Source organism: Megalobrama amblycephala, linkage group LG12, assembly GCF_018812025.1.
Source record: "Megalobrama amblycephala isolate DHTTF-2021 linkage group LG12, ASM1881202v1, whole genome shotgun sequence".
Classification (NCBI taxonomy): Eukaryota; Metazoa; Chordata; class Actinopteri; order Cypriniformes; family Xenocyprididae; genus Megalobrama; species Megalobrama amblycephala.
In genome coordinates this window covers 22,312,501-22,330,500 of record NC_063055.1, presented here as the reverse complement: position 1 = coordinate 22,330,500, position 18,000 = coordinate 22,312,501, and the positions used below count along the sequence as shown (strand labels likewise).

Genomic DNA, 18,000 nt, shown 5'->3' with positions numbered 1-18,000 from the left:
TGTTTTACAAAAATATATGAACATTCTTTTGAAAACACTACAACTACTCAAAAGTTGGGGGTTGGTAAGAGATTTAAATGTCTTTGAGAGATGTATCTTGTTCACCAAGGCTGCATTTATTTGATTAAAAACAGTAATATTGTGAAATATTATTACAATTTTATATTTAATATATTTTAAAATGTCATTTATTTCTGTTATGGCAAAGCTGAATTTTCAGTAACCATTACTCCAGTCTTTAGTGTCACATGATCCTTCAGAAATCATTTGTAATTTTCTGATTTGGTGCCTAAGTAACTTTTCTTACTATTATCAATTTTTGTTAATGTTTTCCTGCTTAATTTTTTTGTGGAAACTGTGATACTTTTTTCAGGATTCTTATTAAGTTATCTCCAGTCAACTCCAGTCATATCAGTAGCCAAAAAATTTCACATGGAGCAAGTCCCCTAATGGGGGCAGCCATCTTGAAATCACATGACAGGGGATTACTGCTTGTTTTATTTCGTATCCTGCGGATTAAAGGTGGGATAAGTAGATTTTGAAAAACATTGTTGGATATTGTTGATATTTGAACCCGGCACGATCACTGCTGGCATGTGAGGCGAGTGTACTAACAATGACGCTAAACACCGCATTCTCTAGCAGTCTTCAATGTGCAGTAGTTTAACTTCAAAACTCTCACTATCTGGCCACTGTTACACACGCAATGCGAGTGAATGTCTGTTTATCACAGGTGACATGCAACAAAATGCTTCACGTAAAATAAAGCGCAGTTGATGAACGAATGACAAGGAAGCACACAAAATGAACGTACACAAGTAAATACAAAGTGTTTGGTGTTAGTCGCCAACAGCACAGCAGCTCCAGACAATCAAAACCCAGTGTTACTCACTTGTGAAGCGGAATCAAAGTAGCCTCCACGTCTGTTTTCAGGCCTTCCCACTTAGCTCTCTCCAGCGCTGGAAAGCTTTTCTAATATAAATGCGGGTCCTAAAGCGCTTGCCCAGTCATAAACCTTCATTCCAGTGATATTCTTTTGAGCTCTTTTGTATTATGTCCCATCTCTCGTTCTGCAGTTTTTTTTTCTTTTCTTTTTTCAAATCTCCCTCTTGCTCGTTCTCTCTCCTCAACCGTCATACGCCCTCTAATGCTGATTGGTTACACGTTTGTTGTTGGCGTTTTTGAAATTCTACTTACTCCACCTTTAAGTAATATCTGAGTATTGCATTTCTACAGTTTCATCAGTAACTAAAACATTTTCTAGTTGTGAGTATAAATCCAAAAACTGTTACAAAAAAATCTTTTTCCTGCACCTTTAAGGAAAAACATATTTGTTTGAATGCAGACTGTGACAGGGCCTCATAGAAAATGAATGTAGTTTCAATGATATTGTCTGTTGTTGTTCAGATATCCGGGGCATAGAGAACTTCCTGGACCAGACGTCTCAGCAGGGGATGGATGTCTCTCTCCAGAAGGTGGAATCCAATATTAACATGATGATCACTGGAATGTTCCGCACCATGAGGGTGGAAGAGCTGCATCGCTACAGGGACACACTGAGGCGTGCTGTGCTGTTCATGAGCCCCGCCACTGCCAAGGCCTTCATTACTGAGGTACATTTACACACACACACAAGCAAGTATGAATACATATCGCACACCAGCACCGAAAATGTTCACACTTACTTTTCATACAAATGGTACTCTAATAGATTTCTTTGCACTGCACAGATGCAAGTAGTGGCCCTCAAATCCAGCCAGCAGGCATTTAACGCAAGGCCTTCAATCTTTCAGTCCAACCGGCATTTAACTAGTTCACATTATGTTGATCTGTGAGGCTCACAGCTCCAGGCAGGATATGATGTCATAGTAAATTGAGTATTTTCAGTACTTTTATAGCAGATTAAATACAGTATATGTCAATATATTCACTGTGACACATTTATTTTTTTATTTTTTATACGATAATGCAAAGCTTTAGTGTTTTCCATTTTGGCCTGAGTCCCTTTCTTCCTGTGGGTCATAGTAATTCATTCTGATTGAAAAATGTCACTTGTTTAAATTGGCAATATTTGTAAGGAAGCCATTAAGTGGCTTTGCTCTCTCTCTGATAACTCTCTCAGGGAATTAAACCATGAAGTATTGCTTAATCTCACATGCTATTCTCATTCGCCTTTAATTAAAAATATCCTGTGAAAAGCAATCAAAATCCAATTTTGGTTGAACGTGGGATAGGACAGGAACCATCAGTAGTGGTTGAGACTGCAGGCAGCTGTAATGACTCTTGGGTGTGGGGATGATAAGTTGAGTCTTAAAGATACGCACTTCATCCAGGGAATCATCGCAGGAAATGTTAAAACATCTTATTGTTTTTGTTATTGGATTTGACTGGGAAAATGGGAGTGCGCTTGGCTACCATTTTGGGACAAAGTATTTCGCAGGAATGCATTGGAAAGCACTTTATTGCATGTGCTCATTCGGACATTGCACCGCTTCTGAATCTAATCTAACCCGAACTGATATTTGGAGAGTAAGCTGTTTTTTTGTGACCAATCAGCTTGCTTAAATTTTTTAAATTAAATGAAATGACCCCTGTGGATCTTACTGAGGATTTGATGTCAAATTGTACATTAAAAACAGATTATTATTATTAATAATAATAATAATAATAAATATTTTATAAATAATATTTAGTGCCAGTATTTTTTTATTATTATTTTAATTATTATTATTTTCATATTATTTAATTTTATTATTTTTAGCTTTTCAGAGAGGGTTTTACCATACATTCAACTACCATTCAAAAGTTTAGGGAACAATAAGTTAAAAAAAAAAAAAAAAAAAAAAAAATAGTTTAAAGAAGTCTTTTATGCTCACCAAGGCTATATTTATTTGATCATAAATACAGTAAAAACTGCAACATTGTGAAATATTATTACAATTTATAGTAATATTACTATACTAATAGTATTTCTATTTTAATACAGTTTAAACTGTAATATATTCCTGTGATTGGTAGTTTTTAGTATCACATGATCATCAAATGAAACATTTCTTATTATTATCAAGTGTAAAAATTTGGTTGTGGTTGTGCTGCTTAATTTTTATTTTTGTTTTTTTTTTGTAGAAACTGTGATGCATTTTATTTGAAATTGAATTTTCTTTTGTAACAATGTAAAACCCTGAATGGTGGTGTGGTTGTATATGTATACATAAAAAAAAAAAATAGTATAACTGTTAATTATAATATATTAAAAAAAATATTCTTTTCAGTTTTATTACGTTACTATTAAATGTAGTTTACCATTGTCAGTATTCATTTTTGTGTGTGTGTATATATATATATATATGGGCTTTGATTGCATGCAGTGAGTGTGTTCAGGTCTTCTAGCACCACAGCAGGGAAGACTATTAAACATCTGTTGTGAGCGTTCATTACCAGGTTTTGAAACAGAGGCTGCAGTGTTCTGGTTTGTTCAGGAACTGTCACATAAAGGCAGTGTATCTGGCTTATCTAAGCCTTTTGTCTGCTCTATAAAGCTGATTTAAATGCCAGTTCATTGTTCAAGAGACATTCTGTGTATAGTTAGAGACAAATTGCTCCTATTAGAAGTCATGTTTCAGCATGCAGCTGCTTCTCAGGTGTTTTATGGTCAATTGTGAACATATTTTACTAGGGCTGGTATTTAATAATGACAAAATAAAGAATTGCATTAGTTGCGGAGCAGCGGGACTGTTCTCTGCCACACGCAGTTCATTTGAAACAACCTTCAGAAGTTTCTCCAAAAAAATTCAGCTGAAAAAGTCTTCAGTGTGTAGTACTGTAGCTTTTGACACATTTATTGAAATAATTGATGCTCTCCTATTCTTATTGTCGAAGTCTTTTACAAGCAGAGAAACTTTAATGTTTGTGAATCTTTGCACTGGATTCTGAGCGCTGCCCATAGAGCCCCATTAAATAGTCTATGGCAGATACATGTGCCAAGATTTATGTTCATTGGACAAGAGATTTTGTAATTTTGGGTCCTGCCTAGACACTCTATGAAAGCATTATGAGCTCTATTTACATTTGGGAGATTTGACATTGGGTAATAGTTGAACTGGTAATAATGTACTTCTGTTAGTTTTGTTTCTGCGTATACCTTTAATGTTTTTGCATATATTCAACAATTTGGCAATGCCACTCTTAACTAGCAAACGTAGAAAATAATTTCTGGATCTTGTCCAACACTGACAAAGAGAGCTCAAATGTTTCCAATAGCGTGTGTACCTGTCAGAGGAAGGCTGGGAGCGAAGTGAAGAAGTCAGATTGCAAATGGTCTTTCTTGGGTGAAAGGCCAGGCATTTAACAGGAAGAGATCAGCTTCACGGTGGACAGACAGAAGACATGATGGAGGATGCCAGTGAGGCGAGAGGTGAGGACATGGCTCGACCAGCCTCCTGTCTGTGTGATGTGTGTATGGTGAACAGTCAGAGACAGATGTCCATCACACCGACAAGCTGTCAGAGTATGGAGGGAAACCATCCGCTCCAACAGACAACTAAGGTTTATTGTTTTAAAGGGAAAAATTATGGGTTTGCGTAGCCTTGTCTATCAATTAGGGGTGGATCTCAATGGCTAACTAATCATTATGTGTGTGTGTGTGTGTGTGTGTGTGTGTGTGTGTGTGTGTGTGTGTGTGTGTGTGTGTGTGTGTGTGTGTGTGTGTGTATCAATGTAATTACCACATTCGAGATCCAGAAAAGTAGTAAAAACACCTTAGGGTGTATTCACACCAGGAAAGTCTGCTAGTTCACTTGCTTTGGTCCAGACCAAATACAATGTTGATTTTTTTTTTTTTTTTTTTTTTTTTTTTTTTTTTTTTTTTGCTGTGTGTGGTTCGCTTTCACACTGCACTTTTTGCAGGTGAACTAAAATTTGTAAACAAAACCACACGTGTGCTAAGGGTAAACCGCACCAGAATTTGTTTGGAACTGTACCAAGACCACCTCTTCGGTATGGTTGTTTGGTCTGCACTTAAGTGCGATTGCTTTATTCACACCAGCCCAAATGATCCGCACCAAAGGGGGAAACGAACTTGTGTTCGATTCAATCAAACCAAACAAGACAGGTGTGAATACACCCCTAAAGTTATGAAGCAACGAGAATACTTTTTGTGCACATAAACTAAACAAAATAATGACTTTATTCAACAGTTCTACTTACGGAAAAAAACTAAACTGGCGCCGCGTTCGTTCCGTATATTGAATCGGGAAGGCGTAGGACATACAGCGTAAGCTTTTTGAAGAATACAGAAAACGGAAGCACATGCACGGCGATCATTTGTGTTTATAAATTACATACAGTTGTATTTTTTTCGAAAATGACCGATCGTTTCTCTAGATAAGACCCTTATTTCTCGTCTGGTATTGTTTAAAGCAATTTGAAGCTGCACTGAAACTAATTTTGACCTTCAACCATTTGGAGGCCATTGAAGTCCACTATAAGGACAATAATCCTGGAATGTTTTCATCAAAAACCTTAATTTCTTTTCAACCGATGAAAGAAAGACATGAACATCTTGGATGACATGGGGGTGAGTAAATTATCAGGAAAATTTTATTTGAAAGTGGACTAATCCTTTAACTAACTACATGTACTTACTATAGAGTTAAGGCCCATTCACATCAAGAACGATAACTATAAAGATAACTATAACGATATATATTTATAGTATATTTGTGTCCACACCAACAAAGGATAACGGTCTGTTTATTCTAAGCTTATGTGCTGCGGTTTCAGATTGTATACAGCATGTTTTTACTGTTCTTGTTGCATTTTCACGGCTTTAGCCCGCAGAGTGAATAGCTAGTGTAATCAACCTAATCTAACTGTGAATTTAGCTGATGTAGTCAATATAGTGCAATAAAAACAATGCCTAGTCTTTTTCACTGCAACTTCAAAGAAAGCTAGACAGTGTTGTTGAAACTAGTGCTGAATACCTGAGGTAATTTAATGTTACACTGTTTGCTAGCCTGGCATAATAATCTCATCGTTAATACTTCTCACCATTTATTCTGACGGTATGTCTGATTGTTTTCCATGTATACATTTTCTTTCAAGTATCCTTGAAATGGGGGTCAAACTGTGGTGTCTTTTTCCAGACCTCGGCAATGTTGTTTGCCATTTTAAATCATGGTTTAAATTTAAATGGATTCTAATTGGCTGTCAATGTTTTATCGTTCAACAGCTGGAAAAAAATAATTCTGAAAGTGATCCCAACGATATTGTTTCTCTATATCTTTATCATCATAGCTGGGGTGTGGACACTGCAATTCTTTTATATTTAGAACGATTTTTAGAACTATATCTTTATTGTTATTTTTATAGTTATTGTTCTTGGTGTAAACAGGCTTTCACGGTTAGGGTTAGGGTTTGGTTTAGGGTTAGTAATTATGCATATTTGCTGTTATTACTGAGTAATTACTTATTGCTGAGTAAGTAAATGTAGTAACGTATAACTACATCACCTTAAAATAAAGTGTTACCAATCATTATTTTTATATATTTCACAGTAAAACCCTCTTTAACTTGAGTTTCATAATGCAGATTAGCAAAATCGTACTGCCAGTGGCATAGCAAAGAGGATGCTGCTTTCCTCATCATTTGAAAACATTGTCATAATCAGCCTCCAGAAAATGATCTTGCCTACAGACAGTAGTCTGACGCGTGCAAAATTTCAGCATAACCAGCTCTGCCGGATGATTTTCAGTTTGCTCTTAAAAATGAATATTACAGTCCTGTTGTGCCGTGTAGCTTCTGACAAAACTCAGCACATTCGTTCCAGAGTCCTTCCTCTTGCTACCACAGCAAAATATTTATTCATTTATTTACATTTCGAAGCTGTCATTATGAGGCAGCTGCTGTTTCCCATCAGCCTGTGGTCTATGCATGATTCACAGGCCTCAGTAACTCGTTAACGTCTGTGGTCACTTCGGCTCAAGGTTACAGTGGTGACTGATGGCCCTGTCCACACACACACAAACACATGCACGGGCTCACACAAACACACATGCAGACGTGTTTAGACAAGTCTCTCTAACCACCACCCAAGGTCACGCTCACAGAAGCAGACAGACACAGCGGGCGAACTCCGTCGGCACTCGCTGTGACCTTAAGAGCTCTGATTGGATAAGAGGTAAACACTGACAAATGGGAAATTGGAGCATCTGTGTGAGCCGCACCAGAAAAAAAGTCACAAAATAAAGAAAGACATTACAGAAGCGTGGCAAGATAACACATGACTAAAAAGGGTGAGGTTCATATCTTTGAAGGTTAAACAGACAAGAGGCAATGATTGCTTCCTCTTCAACAGAGTCGCTTATGATAAAGTTATATCATTAAAATGCCTCCTGATAGAGTCACCAAGCTTCTTTTTTCATTTACATGAGAGTTTATATTTGAGGTGTTCATTCAAGGTGACAATTTGGATGTAGGCGCTCCGCTGAGCTCTTATGCTGATTGACGTATGAGAAACTTTTCTGCTGCTCAGACAAATCCTTTCCACAGCAGCAGGAAACGGAGAGGCCTTTTCAAATACGTTATTTAAAATGGAGGACAGGAGATGATGACTGCTCAGATTCATTGTATGTTTTATAGCCGACCTGACATCATTGGTGCTTGTGCCGTGGTGACAGACAAGGGGAGTCTTACCAGGTACAAAGAGCCTTTGTGATGAATTGTAATGAGCAGCGCTGCCCTTTTGCTATAGAAATTAACGAAGGTTTAATGTGTGAGACAGCATGGTTTTCTAAATCCATAAATTCATATGTGACAATATAATTATGAGAATCCCCATAGGAAAGGAAAATCTCTTTAATATCTCAGTTGTTTAATCTAGACAGCAATGAGATTCTTGAAGTTTCCTGCTTCTCTCTCTCTCTCTCTCTCTCTCATGGTTGTGTGCCATGCAGAATTGAATTGAGAATGACTTTTAATTTCAAATTCAATTCCTGAATTTGAAATAGCAATGTTTTTTTTTTTTTTTTTGTCTTGACAAGTTTTCATTATTTTCTGTTTTCATCAAACATTTTTGTCATGTTTTCATCCAAATATTCTAACTTTGAATGTTCTGAAAAAAAAAAATAATATTTAATAAATACATTTGTGGTTCCGAATAGAATAACTTAATTTCCAAAAATGCAATACTTGTGTTGATTTTTTTTTAACAGAGTGCTTCAGGAATTATGTATTTTGGTAACACTTTAGTATAAGGAACACATATAAACTATTAGCTATGACTTTTCCCTCAATAAACTCCCTAATTTACTGCTTATTAATAGTTAGTAAGGTAGTTAAGTTCATGTATTGGATATTAGGTATTAGGATTAAGAATGTAAAATAAAGTCATGCAGAACAAGGCATTAAATACAGTATGTGCTTAATAAGTACTAATAAATAGCCAATATTCTATTAATATGCAAGCTAATAAGCAACTAGTTAGAAGACCCTAAAATAAAGTGTTACCTGTATTTTTGTAGGCCACCCTAGTTCCCTCAACAAAAAGCCAATAGCATTTTTACATTTTAATGACCCTGATAACCTCTGTAGTACCATTTAGCCACTTGTTAGTGAAAAACATGCCTTTTTCAAAACACAGGTTGTTAAATAAAATAAGAAAATATATTGAGCTTGTGTTAGCCACAGACCTTATTTCAGGCACTTAACCAAAAACCCATTAAAAAACCCATAGACTTCAGAATGATGAAACCGGAAATGCAAACTCATTTCTGGCTTTTAGGTCTCATTCCCCGCAGTACTCTATTGCAATTGAGTAAATTCCTCTTCCTGTCAGTTGCAACTCAAATTCCACATCTTTTTATTTAATATGAACTTTTCTACTCTCATTTAAAGGCTTTATATTCATTTATCAACAATTGTCTTGTTTCTGTTTTATATTTCCTAAGGAACTGTAGAAGAAACATCCAAAACATGGATGCTCAAAAAAGAGCAATGTTTGATAGTGTTCACACGTTGTGGTGAAATCACCCTACAAACGGTAGTATCTGCTGTTTAGTCTGGTCTCATTGTTAATATGTAGGTATTAATATGTAACTTTCAAAGACACAAAACATACAATTTTGTACATTTAGAAAGGTGCTGAAATGTACAATACTGATGTATTTATAGTTCTAAAACGTAAAAATACTTACAATGTCAAAAGTGGTACCAAAAGTTGTTCAAATGATGATGAGTTGCAGTCGCAGTCCTCTCTGCCGGTAATAGTTTTTTATGGGGTACAGAGCAGAATTGAATTGATTAATCCGTGAATATATGAATTCGGCTTCTCTCCGTAAAAGGCGCACACTCATTTCAAATGTCAATCCACTGAAACACAGCAGGTCGCAATCTGTGACGAAGCACGTGAGAACCGTTCAATATCAGTGCCGTAAAACCATGTCGTAAAGCTTCTCGAGGGCGCAACTTTCACATTTGAATCATTACGAGCATGTGCTTTGACGGTCCTGCTGAGAATGAAGATAAAGATTTCTGGATAAAGGGCTGAATTTCAATCTGTTCCTTACAAACGTAAAGTTCTAAAGATTTGGAGTACAGCGAACAAATATAATTGATGTGATTTGTGAAATTATGTTGTGCTTTGGTGTATCTTATGGTTGTATTGTCAGTCGCTGCATAGGAGAAAACACCTTCTGTGTCTCACAGCAAACAACTAAATATTACAGAATGGCTAAACAATTACAGAAATTGTATTCATTTTAAGGTTTCAAAGTGTAGTCTTGTTTAACATTATGAAATCTTTTGAAACGAGTTTGCAGCACAATGTTATTTCATGTTAAGTAGATGAGTAAACTTAATTCAATAAATTTGACTAAATAATTTTGATATGGCAATTGAATACAGCAGATTTAAAACATTAATCCACAATTTTAATATTAATACATGCGAATTCATACACATTCAAACGTGGATATGTAAATGATTTATGTTTTTTTTGCTGTTAATACATAAGTATTTTTATGTTTTAGTGCTCTAAATACGTCAGTATTGTATGTTTTTGTGTGAATGAAAAAGTAAGTAAATACACATGTGGTAGAACCACAGTTCACGTAAAAATACACGTGTTCTCATGAGATTACGTTGGCTTGTTAAGCTAGTAGAAAGATTTTTTTTTAACATTGAGAAAAATGACACACTTTAGCCTAATTGAAACATAATTTAGAACTCCATTAAAATCTCCTAAGCCTTGAAAGAGCAATCACTGAGTACTAAAATTTTCATCATCATCACGTGATAAATGTCTATCATAGTCGATCCTGATTTAACTCAATACTTTGTTGTTGTTGCAGAAAAAGGACTTCCTTTGCATAATGCTGAAACATCAGTAAACCAGTGCTGTGCGAGCAAAGGCTTGTATTTATAGCGCAAAGGCCGGCAGCCTCATCCTCACGTGATCACCGGGCCACAGCGGTGGTTGATCGGGACGTTACGAGCAGAGATGATTCTTGGAGATGGGGTGAAGGCACTGATTGACGTGTCAGCTTTTTTACTGGGGTGGATGGCCACGGCTGTCAGCTGGCCAGCATTTCAGCCCACATGATGGATTATTTACAGCTCTTGCGCTGCTGTCGCTCGCCACATCCTCCGAGCCGCTCCCGTACATTACATGGCCAATTACGCCACGCTGGCCATTTTCTCATCTCAATCAAATTATCTCTACATTGTGTTTAATTTCAGTCGCAAAGAGCTCAGTCGTTTTTACATGGGTCTGTGGAAACAATATATCACCCTGGGAGTCCTGTTGAATGGGCAAACAGGCTGCCATAAAGCAGTCTTTGGAAAATAGATAACACAGCTAGTGCTGGCTTTTTCGATTAAAGTGGAATGAAGGATGAAGAATGAAATTACTCGCGCTAGTATTTCTCCTTAATTCATGCACTTTACTTAAATGAGAAGCTTGCTACTAAGACGTCTGCGGTGGCATGAGGAGAAGTGCATTGTAAATTCATAAATTTCCCCTTGACTTAGATGGAACCACTGCAGACCTTTTTCGACAGAATGACGAAAGATGTATTCACATTTATTTGCGTACATATTTATTTTTGCATGGGCAACAGCATCCGGAATGTCATCGATTGTTATTGATTCACAGGGATGTTATGGATTAATGGAATTCTAACGATTATTATCGCCATCAGCAACTTTTCAGTTCGCAGATGGAAAGCCTGTGCTCCTTTTAAATGGAAAAAATCCCTGCCTCGTTTGGAATTTGCATTGGATTTACTTGTAGTTTTGTGCCTGTTGCCTTGGGACCGTCTTATTTCAATGCCATGTATTTTCATTTATTTCTTTGCTATTAATGCTGCAAGTTTCCCAGAGAGAAATTTGATGAATAGTGACACAAACATGGCATGTGCTGATAAGGTTACAGTGGCTGGATTACTCCCATAATCCTCTTCCGGCTCGTGGTCCCATTACCCACTGCACAAAGACTCGTGCAGGGGTCACACACCAGGTCACGATTGCATTGTCACCACCCATCATACTTTGCTTTTGCCACCATCGGTCAGGTGCAAACAGCACTTTGTTGGAGTGTTAGATGATATCTGGGGACCTCCCTCTTGTGGCAGATTGCTGGATGTTAGATTACTGCGGTTTTGTCAGGAAGAGAGAGGCGACACGCTGGCACCAAGTGCTCTGGTGTGTGCCCGCGGGGACCGGACTGAACTATTGCACTTATAAAGGGAGCTCTTGATTATTCAAAGTGCTGTTTTTTTGAGTGGTGCAAGTGTACTTGGATGTTACACAGGGAATATTGAAATATAACCAGCATCTGATGATTTTATGGAGTTGAACACGTGCTGGCATCTTGGGATGTGGGATAGCTGAGAGTCAACCGCTTTTGAACCCCTAATGAGAAGCTGAGAGTTGAGTGGATGGGGGTTATTTCCACACATATTGCAGAGTTGCAGATTTTTTTTTCCCTCATAAATGCCCATTCTTTGAGAACTAACATCTGTGGTAGCAACATTCATGCTCATAAATCTTGAAGTACTATATTGTTAGCACAATACGGACAGGGATGCTGATAGAGGGGAGTTGAGACAATGTTTAGATATTTCACTAAACTTCCCCAGTGTGTTCTCTTCCCACCAAGAGTGAAATTGCAACCTTAGCACCTCTATCAGGGCCCTGCTGCACAGATCTTGTGTAGAGGGACAGAAAAGGTTACTTGTATGTCAACAACATTTTTGTTTACAACAGCATTTAAGTGTTATGAAAGTGTCAAAAAAGTTTTTTAATGAAAGCCATAATGAAAGTAGTCCCATTAAAGACCTTTTATAAGAAGTCATAAAGTTTTAAGAATAAAGTCATAATGTTGAAATAGTAATATTTTGAGAATAAAGCCAATATTATGAGAATAATCATAGTATTATTAGTCATAATATTATATGATTGAAGTTGCAAGTAAAGTAACATAATATGGAACATTATTCTTAAAACATTAAAACAAGAATGTATCGGGTTTTTTTTAAGTTTACTTAAAAAGGTGAACGACAGGTTACTTTTAGTCTCATAATATTGCAACTTGAATCCAATATTGCTGTTGTAATATTGTTTTTGACAAAATTTTGACTATTCTCGCAGTATATCAACGTTTTACAACCTTAATATTGTAATATTGTGAATATATTCTCATCTTGTTATGAGATTATTCTCAAAACATTATGATTTTGGGTAACGCTTTATAATAAGGTTTCATTTTTTTAACATTAGTTAACTACATAAGTTAACATGAACTAGCAATACTTCTACAGCATTTATTAATCTTAGTTAATGTAAATCTCAACATTTACTAATACTTCTTTAAGATCAAGAGTTAACATTAGTTAATGCACTGTGAACTAACATGAACATAAATTTTTTTTTTTTAACATTAACAAAGGTAATAAATGCTATAAGAATATATTGCTCATTGTTAGTTCGTGTTAGTTATAATAACAAATGAGACCTTATTGTAAAGTGTCTCCAGTTTTTATTTTATTTTGTGTTTTATATATATAATAATAATAATAATAATTATTATTATTATTATTATGACATGACACTAAAAAGCTGCCATACTTGTTTGAGTACATACCCTGAAAAAAAGAAAAAAAAAAATGTAATAAAAAAAGTAACCAGCGCTGACCTTTTTGTAAATTCCTTGTGGGTGTGCAAGGTAAAAATAAAATGAAAAATTCGTATTTGTCTACTGCTGTCGCACTTGTTTCACACTTTGCTCAGTGTGGATCAAACATGGTAATGGAGAGAAATTACTTCCATGTTGCCCGCTACAGCTTCTTGCCTCTGCTGTCAACACATGAGCCTGCGAGGCAATTATTTGACTACATTATAATTATTTCATGTTAGGAGCTGCAAAGATGACTGCTTGGGCAAAGAAACATGGGAAATCCTGTCACTTCAACTAAGCAAGACTCATCAAAGACAGGCTTGCTGTTTCAGCTGATCTGTCAAGAGTGCAGAAGCTTGATTATACAGTATAAATCTATTAAAACACAGGTGATCAATAGCTCTGATAGTTGCTCTTTGTCATGACACCCTGAAGCTTGTTTGTTCTAGCTCGCCCTTGAGGCTAGAGCCCCAGTTTATAGCCACGGTAAATCAGCAGCGTATTTACTGTGAGATCAGGACCAAATTATACAAGCAGTTCAGGGTAATTAAGCTAAAATGGGGTGTGAAAAGGATAAGGCCATTGTCCTCAGAAACGAGAGGCTTCTGACCTGTTTCCTTAACATGCTGTGCTCCTTGTACAGTATATGACAAATTATCTTAAATAATCTAAATATCACTTAAAGGTGCAATGTAAATTCTGTTGCATTAGCAGCACCAAACTGTATTTTTATTATTTTATTTTATTTTATAATTTTATTTTATTTATTTATTTTCTGCAACTTATATTTGGCCAGATCAGGATTTTTTCTTCCTCAGACTGCATGTCTACAATGGTTGTCATAGTAACAACACAAATTTGTATAGGTTCATTATGTGTGAAACATTAGCAATGTATGTTTTCCTTTGATTTTGTTTTTTAATGAGGGCAGTGTCCAAATCTGAACACACTGCACAACAAATGGCAAGAAAAGTAATTTAATCACTTAGGCCAAGAGGTATTAACAAAAATCAGATTTGTATTGTCATTGATGTCAAACCACCTTTTACTCAAGTAATGTGATTTATTGCCAAGTAAAATAGGTTATACAACAAGAGAAAAATAATAATAATTGGCTGGAATGGAGCCAGATCAACTGCAAGTTTGCTAAAACAATGCCTTAACAGCTATTTGGCTATTAGCTAACATAATTTAAAAGAAGAAGAGCAAGTTATTACATTTTGATTGAAGATTATGAAAGGAATTTTTGTCTTTAGAATAACATGCACCAATGAATAGTTCACATTAAGGCCTTAATGTGCATTAAGAAAGTAAATAGGGTCAATTTTGATTTTGTGTTTACTATAATAGGACTTTAATGTGATCCTGATGATATCCAGTGAGATTCCACAGAGTGATTTTTGAAACCTCTTGTCATGACTAGCCGTCAAAAGCTTGGCTTGTTTTGTTTTTTTTATTCTGTTTTTTATTTGTTTCATTTTTTTCCCGTGATTATGTGATTATAATTTCCCAGCATACCCACATCCAATTTAGACTGTGCCTGTGTTATCAGAGACACAAGTGGCATAATTATGAAGCACGAACAAGTTCAAGTGTTTTTTTATGTGTCGGTTTGTGTGTTGCTGTGTGCATTCATCATCCAAACCTCCGTTACAGAAGACACTGTGCTGCACCCTCAGAGATGATGGCATGATAAGTGTGTGTCAGTGGCGGTGTGTGCTGTGGAAAGTCACACTACAGCAGTGAGATGGGCCACCCTCCTGACAGACTCCACACAGCGGATGAATTATACATGACTAAAGCCGCAGCTCACAGTGAGGCTGGCTGACATTAAAGCAAAATGGCAATTGTGACACATAACAGTTTTGATGTATTTAAAGCGCTCATGCTCGAGCAAGTGTGAGCTAAGTACATAACATGCTGGAATTCACTCTGAAGAATAATGTGCCGTTTGAGGAATTAATCAGCACAGAAAACTACCGGAGTTTTTTTTCCCTGTCACATATGGCATTCGTGGTGACACAGACTGTTTTTCTATGAGATCTTGTGTTGTCAACTTGGCCAAGAGCAAAGATATTTTATTTTATTTTATTTTTCATTACTGTGCATAGTAATCTCATAATCAATAATAATATGGTAAATAATAAATGCACAGGAAGGAAAGTTTGTTTAGAAGTTTTCAGGTGAGGACTATAATGAGGAAGAACTAGCTGCATCTTTTTAAAAGAAATTCCAAATTAAATAATGTGAGGATATATATATATATATATATATATATATATATATATATATATATATATATATATATATATATATATATATATATATATATATATATATATATATATTTTTAAATGTTTTTGAAAGAAATCTCCTATACTCATCAAGGTTGTAAAAATACACTAAAATAGTAATATTGTGCAATGTCATTGTAATTTAAAAGAATTGTAATATGTTTTAAAGGGAACCCCTGGTGTTAAGACTTGTATGGCTTAATATAACGTAAATGATGTCTCTTACCGAAATATGTAGTAGAAAACCCATGAAAGATTTACGTTATTTAAAAAAATCCATGACATATTTGGACCAATTTGGACAATGGGCAGCGCCATTTTGTTTGCGTTCTTTGTCGATGACGTCAAATGGTTGCACTCACTGCTCTACTGACACTGTCCTGTTGCTAATTTTACCACAACACAACTCAGAATATAATATACGATGCCACATTGTGCAGATTTTGGTTGTAATTTTCAGTTGATGAGTCCCAAGAGAAGTGATGTGAGTCTTTACTACTTTACTAGCGATAAGAGGAGAAAAGAATGGGAAGTTGCAAAGAATGTGGACGAATAAAACTTCCTAAAGATCCGTGTTTTTGTTCCCTTCACTTTAGCCCTAGTGCCTTTGAGGCTTTTAGTAGACCACAGCTGAAAGAACTTACAGTTGACAATGGATATGAGTGTATGCTTTAATCAAATGCCACGCCTGTTGTGGAGACTGACGATGGTAAGCCTATAACACATCTCGATTGAGACAGACTGCCTCAAAGCTTGTGTATGCTGTGATGAACGAGATATCTGTGATCGCATAAACAGTTTGTTTAACTGTGTGTAATGCATTCAGATGATCGGACGATTTTAACATGTCAATCATACAACAGTAGTTCGAATAGCCACAGAGACATTGCACGTCTTTGATGTTTTCATCCTCAGTTTTGCGCTCTGGGTCAAATTGAAAAGTCTGATCATCTTTTAAAAGGAACCCCGTGGATATTAAGACTTGTATGCGTTGCTAGATTACCGTTGCACCAAAACATACAGATAAAAAGCCTCAAAGTCATCAGGGCTAAAGTGAAGAGAACAAAGACGCAGTTTGGAAGTTTTATTCGTCCACATTCTTTGCAACTTCCCATTCTTTTCTCCTCTTATCGCTAGTAAAGCAATAAAGACTTGCATCACTTCTCTTGTGGCTCATTGACTGAAAATTACAACCAAAAGTGAAAAAAAAAAATTATTCCAGCAATGGCAAAGCTGAATTTTCAGCATCATTACTCCAGTTTTCAGTGCCATATGATCCTTCAGAAATCATTCTTATATGCTGATTTGATGCTGAAGACACTTTATTATCAAAGTTGAAAACAATTGTACTGCATAATATCTTTGTGGAAGCCATGTTACATATTTTCAGGCTTTGATGAAGAGAAAGAGCAAATGAACATTTGAAATAGAAATATTTTGTAACTTTATACATGTATATAAACTTTTGAATGGTAGTGTAACCTTGAATTAAATGTATTTTTCTTAAGGCATTGGCAAACTGTAAACTGTTTGCCAATTATATTTGAGGTTATTTTTATCCTAACGTTTACATTTGGAACAATTCTGACTGTTCACTTGATCCATTTCACCTGCAAATACATTCACAAAATGAAAATTGAAATATGAATAGTATGTCTCAATATAGAAACTAAAACTTTTTGGCAAAGTTTTTAGTTCTCAGCTGGATCAGCTGGGTCACTTAGGAAGTAAAAAGAGGTGATGCTGAGGCATCTTTGTGATTTGTGGATGTCAAAGTTCACGTCTAATTCTGGTCATCTCTCCATTTGGCTCTCTTTAATGAATACACACCATCTCACCTTCCACTTCCAGGGCTCAGGCAGGTGGAAAATATGAGATAATAACAATAATCATCATTCTGTGAAAGCACCTGGTTGAAGGACATTGCTTTCACCATATAATTTAAACAACTGCTTGTATTTGAAAGTGGATAGAGCTTGAATGTTTCTCCTTGAAGAGACTTTTTTTTCTTCTTTTTTAATGTGTGAATTGTTAAAGGCAGGCCACAACCACTCGGGCTCATTAGAAAGCAAGGAAAAGGAATAATAGGAAGGAAATTAAAGAGATGTGTGATTGTGGTTAACAGTAGCTGCTTATTCTTCAGTGAGTTTTCACATTATTGCAGGTGGAGCCCTCTAGTACTGTGGTGACAGCTCTCTGAATGGGGAACTCAGGGACCACAATCTGGATGTGAATTCATATGGCCTCCCCATAATTCTCAGGGTAGATTTACAGGTGACAGCACTGCCAAAGAGTGGGAGTCACCGAGTGATCACGGGATTTGATCTTGGGCGTAAGACTTTACTTTAACCCACTGTCATTCAGTGGTGTCATTGCAGTTCGAGAGCAAGTCAGACCGGATTCACAGATATTCATATTCAGACTGTCATATTGCAAGTTCAAGTTTTGATCATTGAAATGTGATAACAGATTATCCTCCTCTGTGGTTCTTAAAGGGGTAGTTCACTTAAAAATGAAGGTTTTGTCCTTTTATAT

General features: G+C 36.0%; 1 protein-coding gene across 11 annotated transcripts in view; it reads left to right on the top strand.

Annotated features, from left to right (window-relative positions):
• The window catches only part of grid2 (glutamate receptor, ionotropic, delta 2), a 519,954-nt gene that overhangs the window by 308,615 nt on the left and 193,339 nt on the right, over positions 1-18,000 (top strand). For all 11 annotated transcript variants that reach the window (XR_007187436.1, XR_007187438.1, XR_007187437.1 and 8 more), the window contains one exon: positions 1,408-1,613. Coding sequence is in view for 8 of the 11 variants with exons in the window: in XM_048209694.1 (XP_048065651.1) it covers positions 1,408-1,613 (206 nt within the window). In the remaining 3 variants the exon portion in view is untranslated. The remainder of the gene's footprint in view (positions 1-1,407; positions 1,614-18,000) is intronic.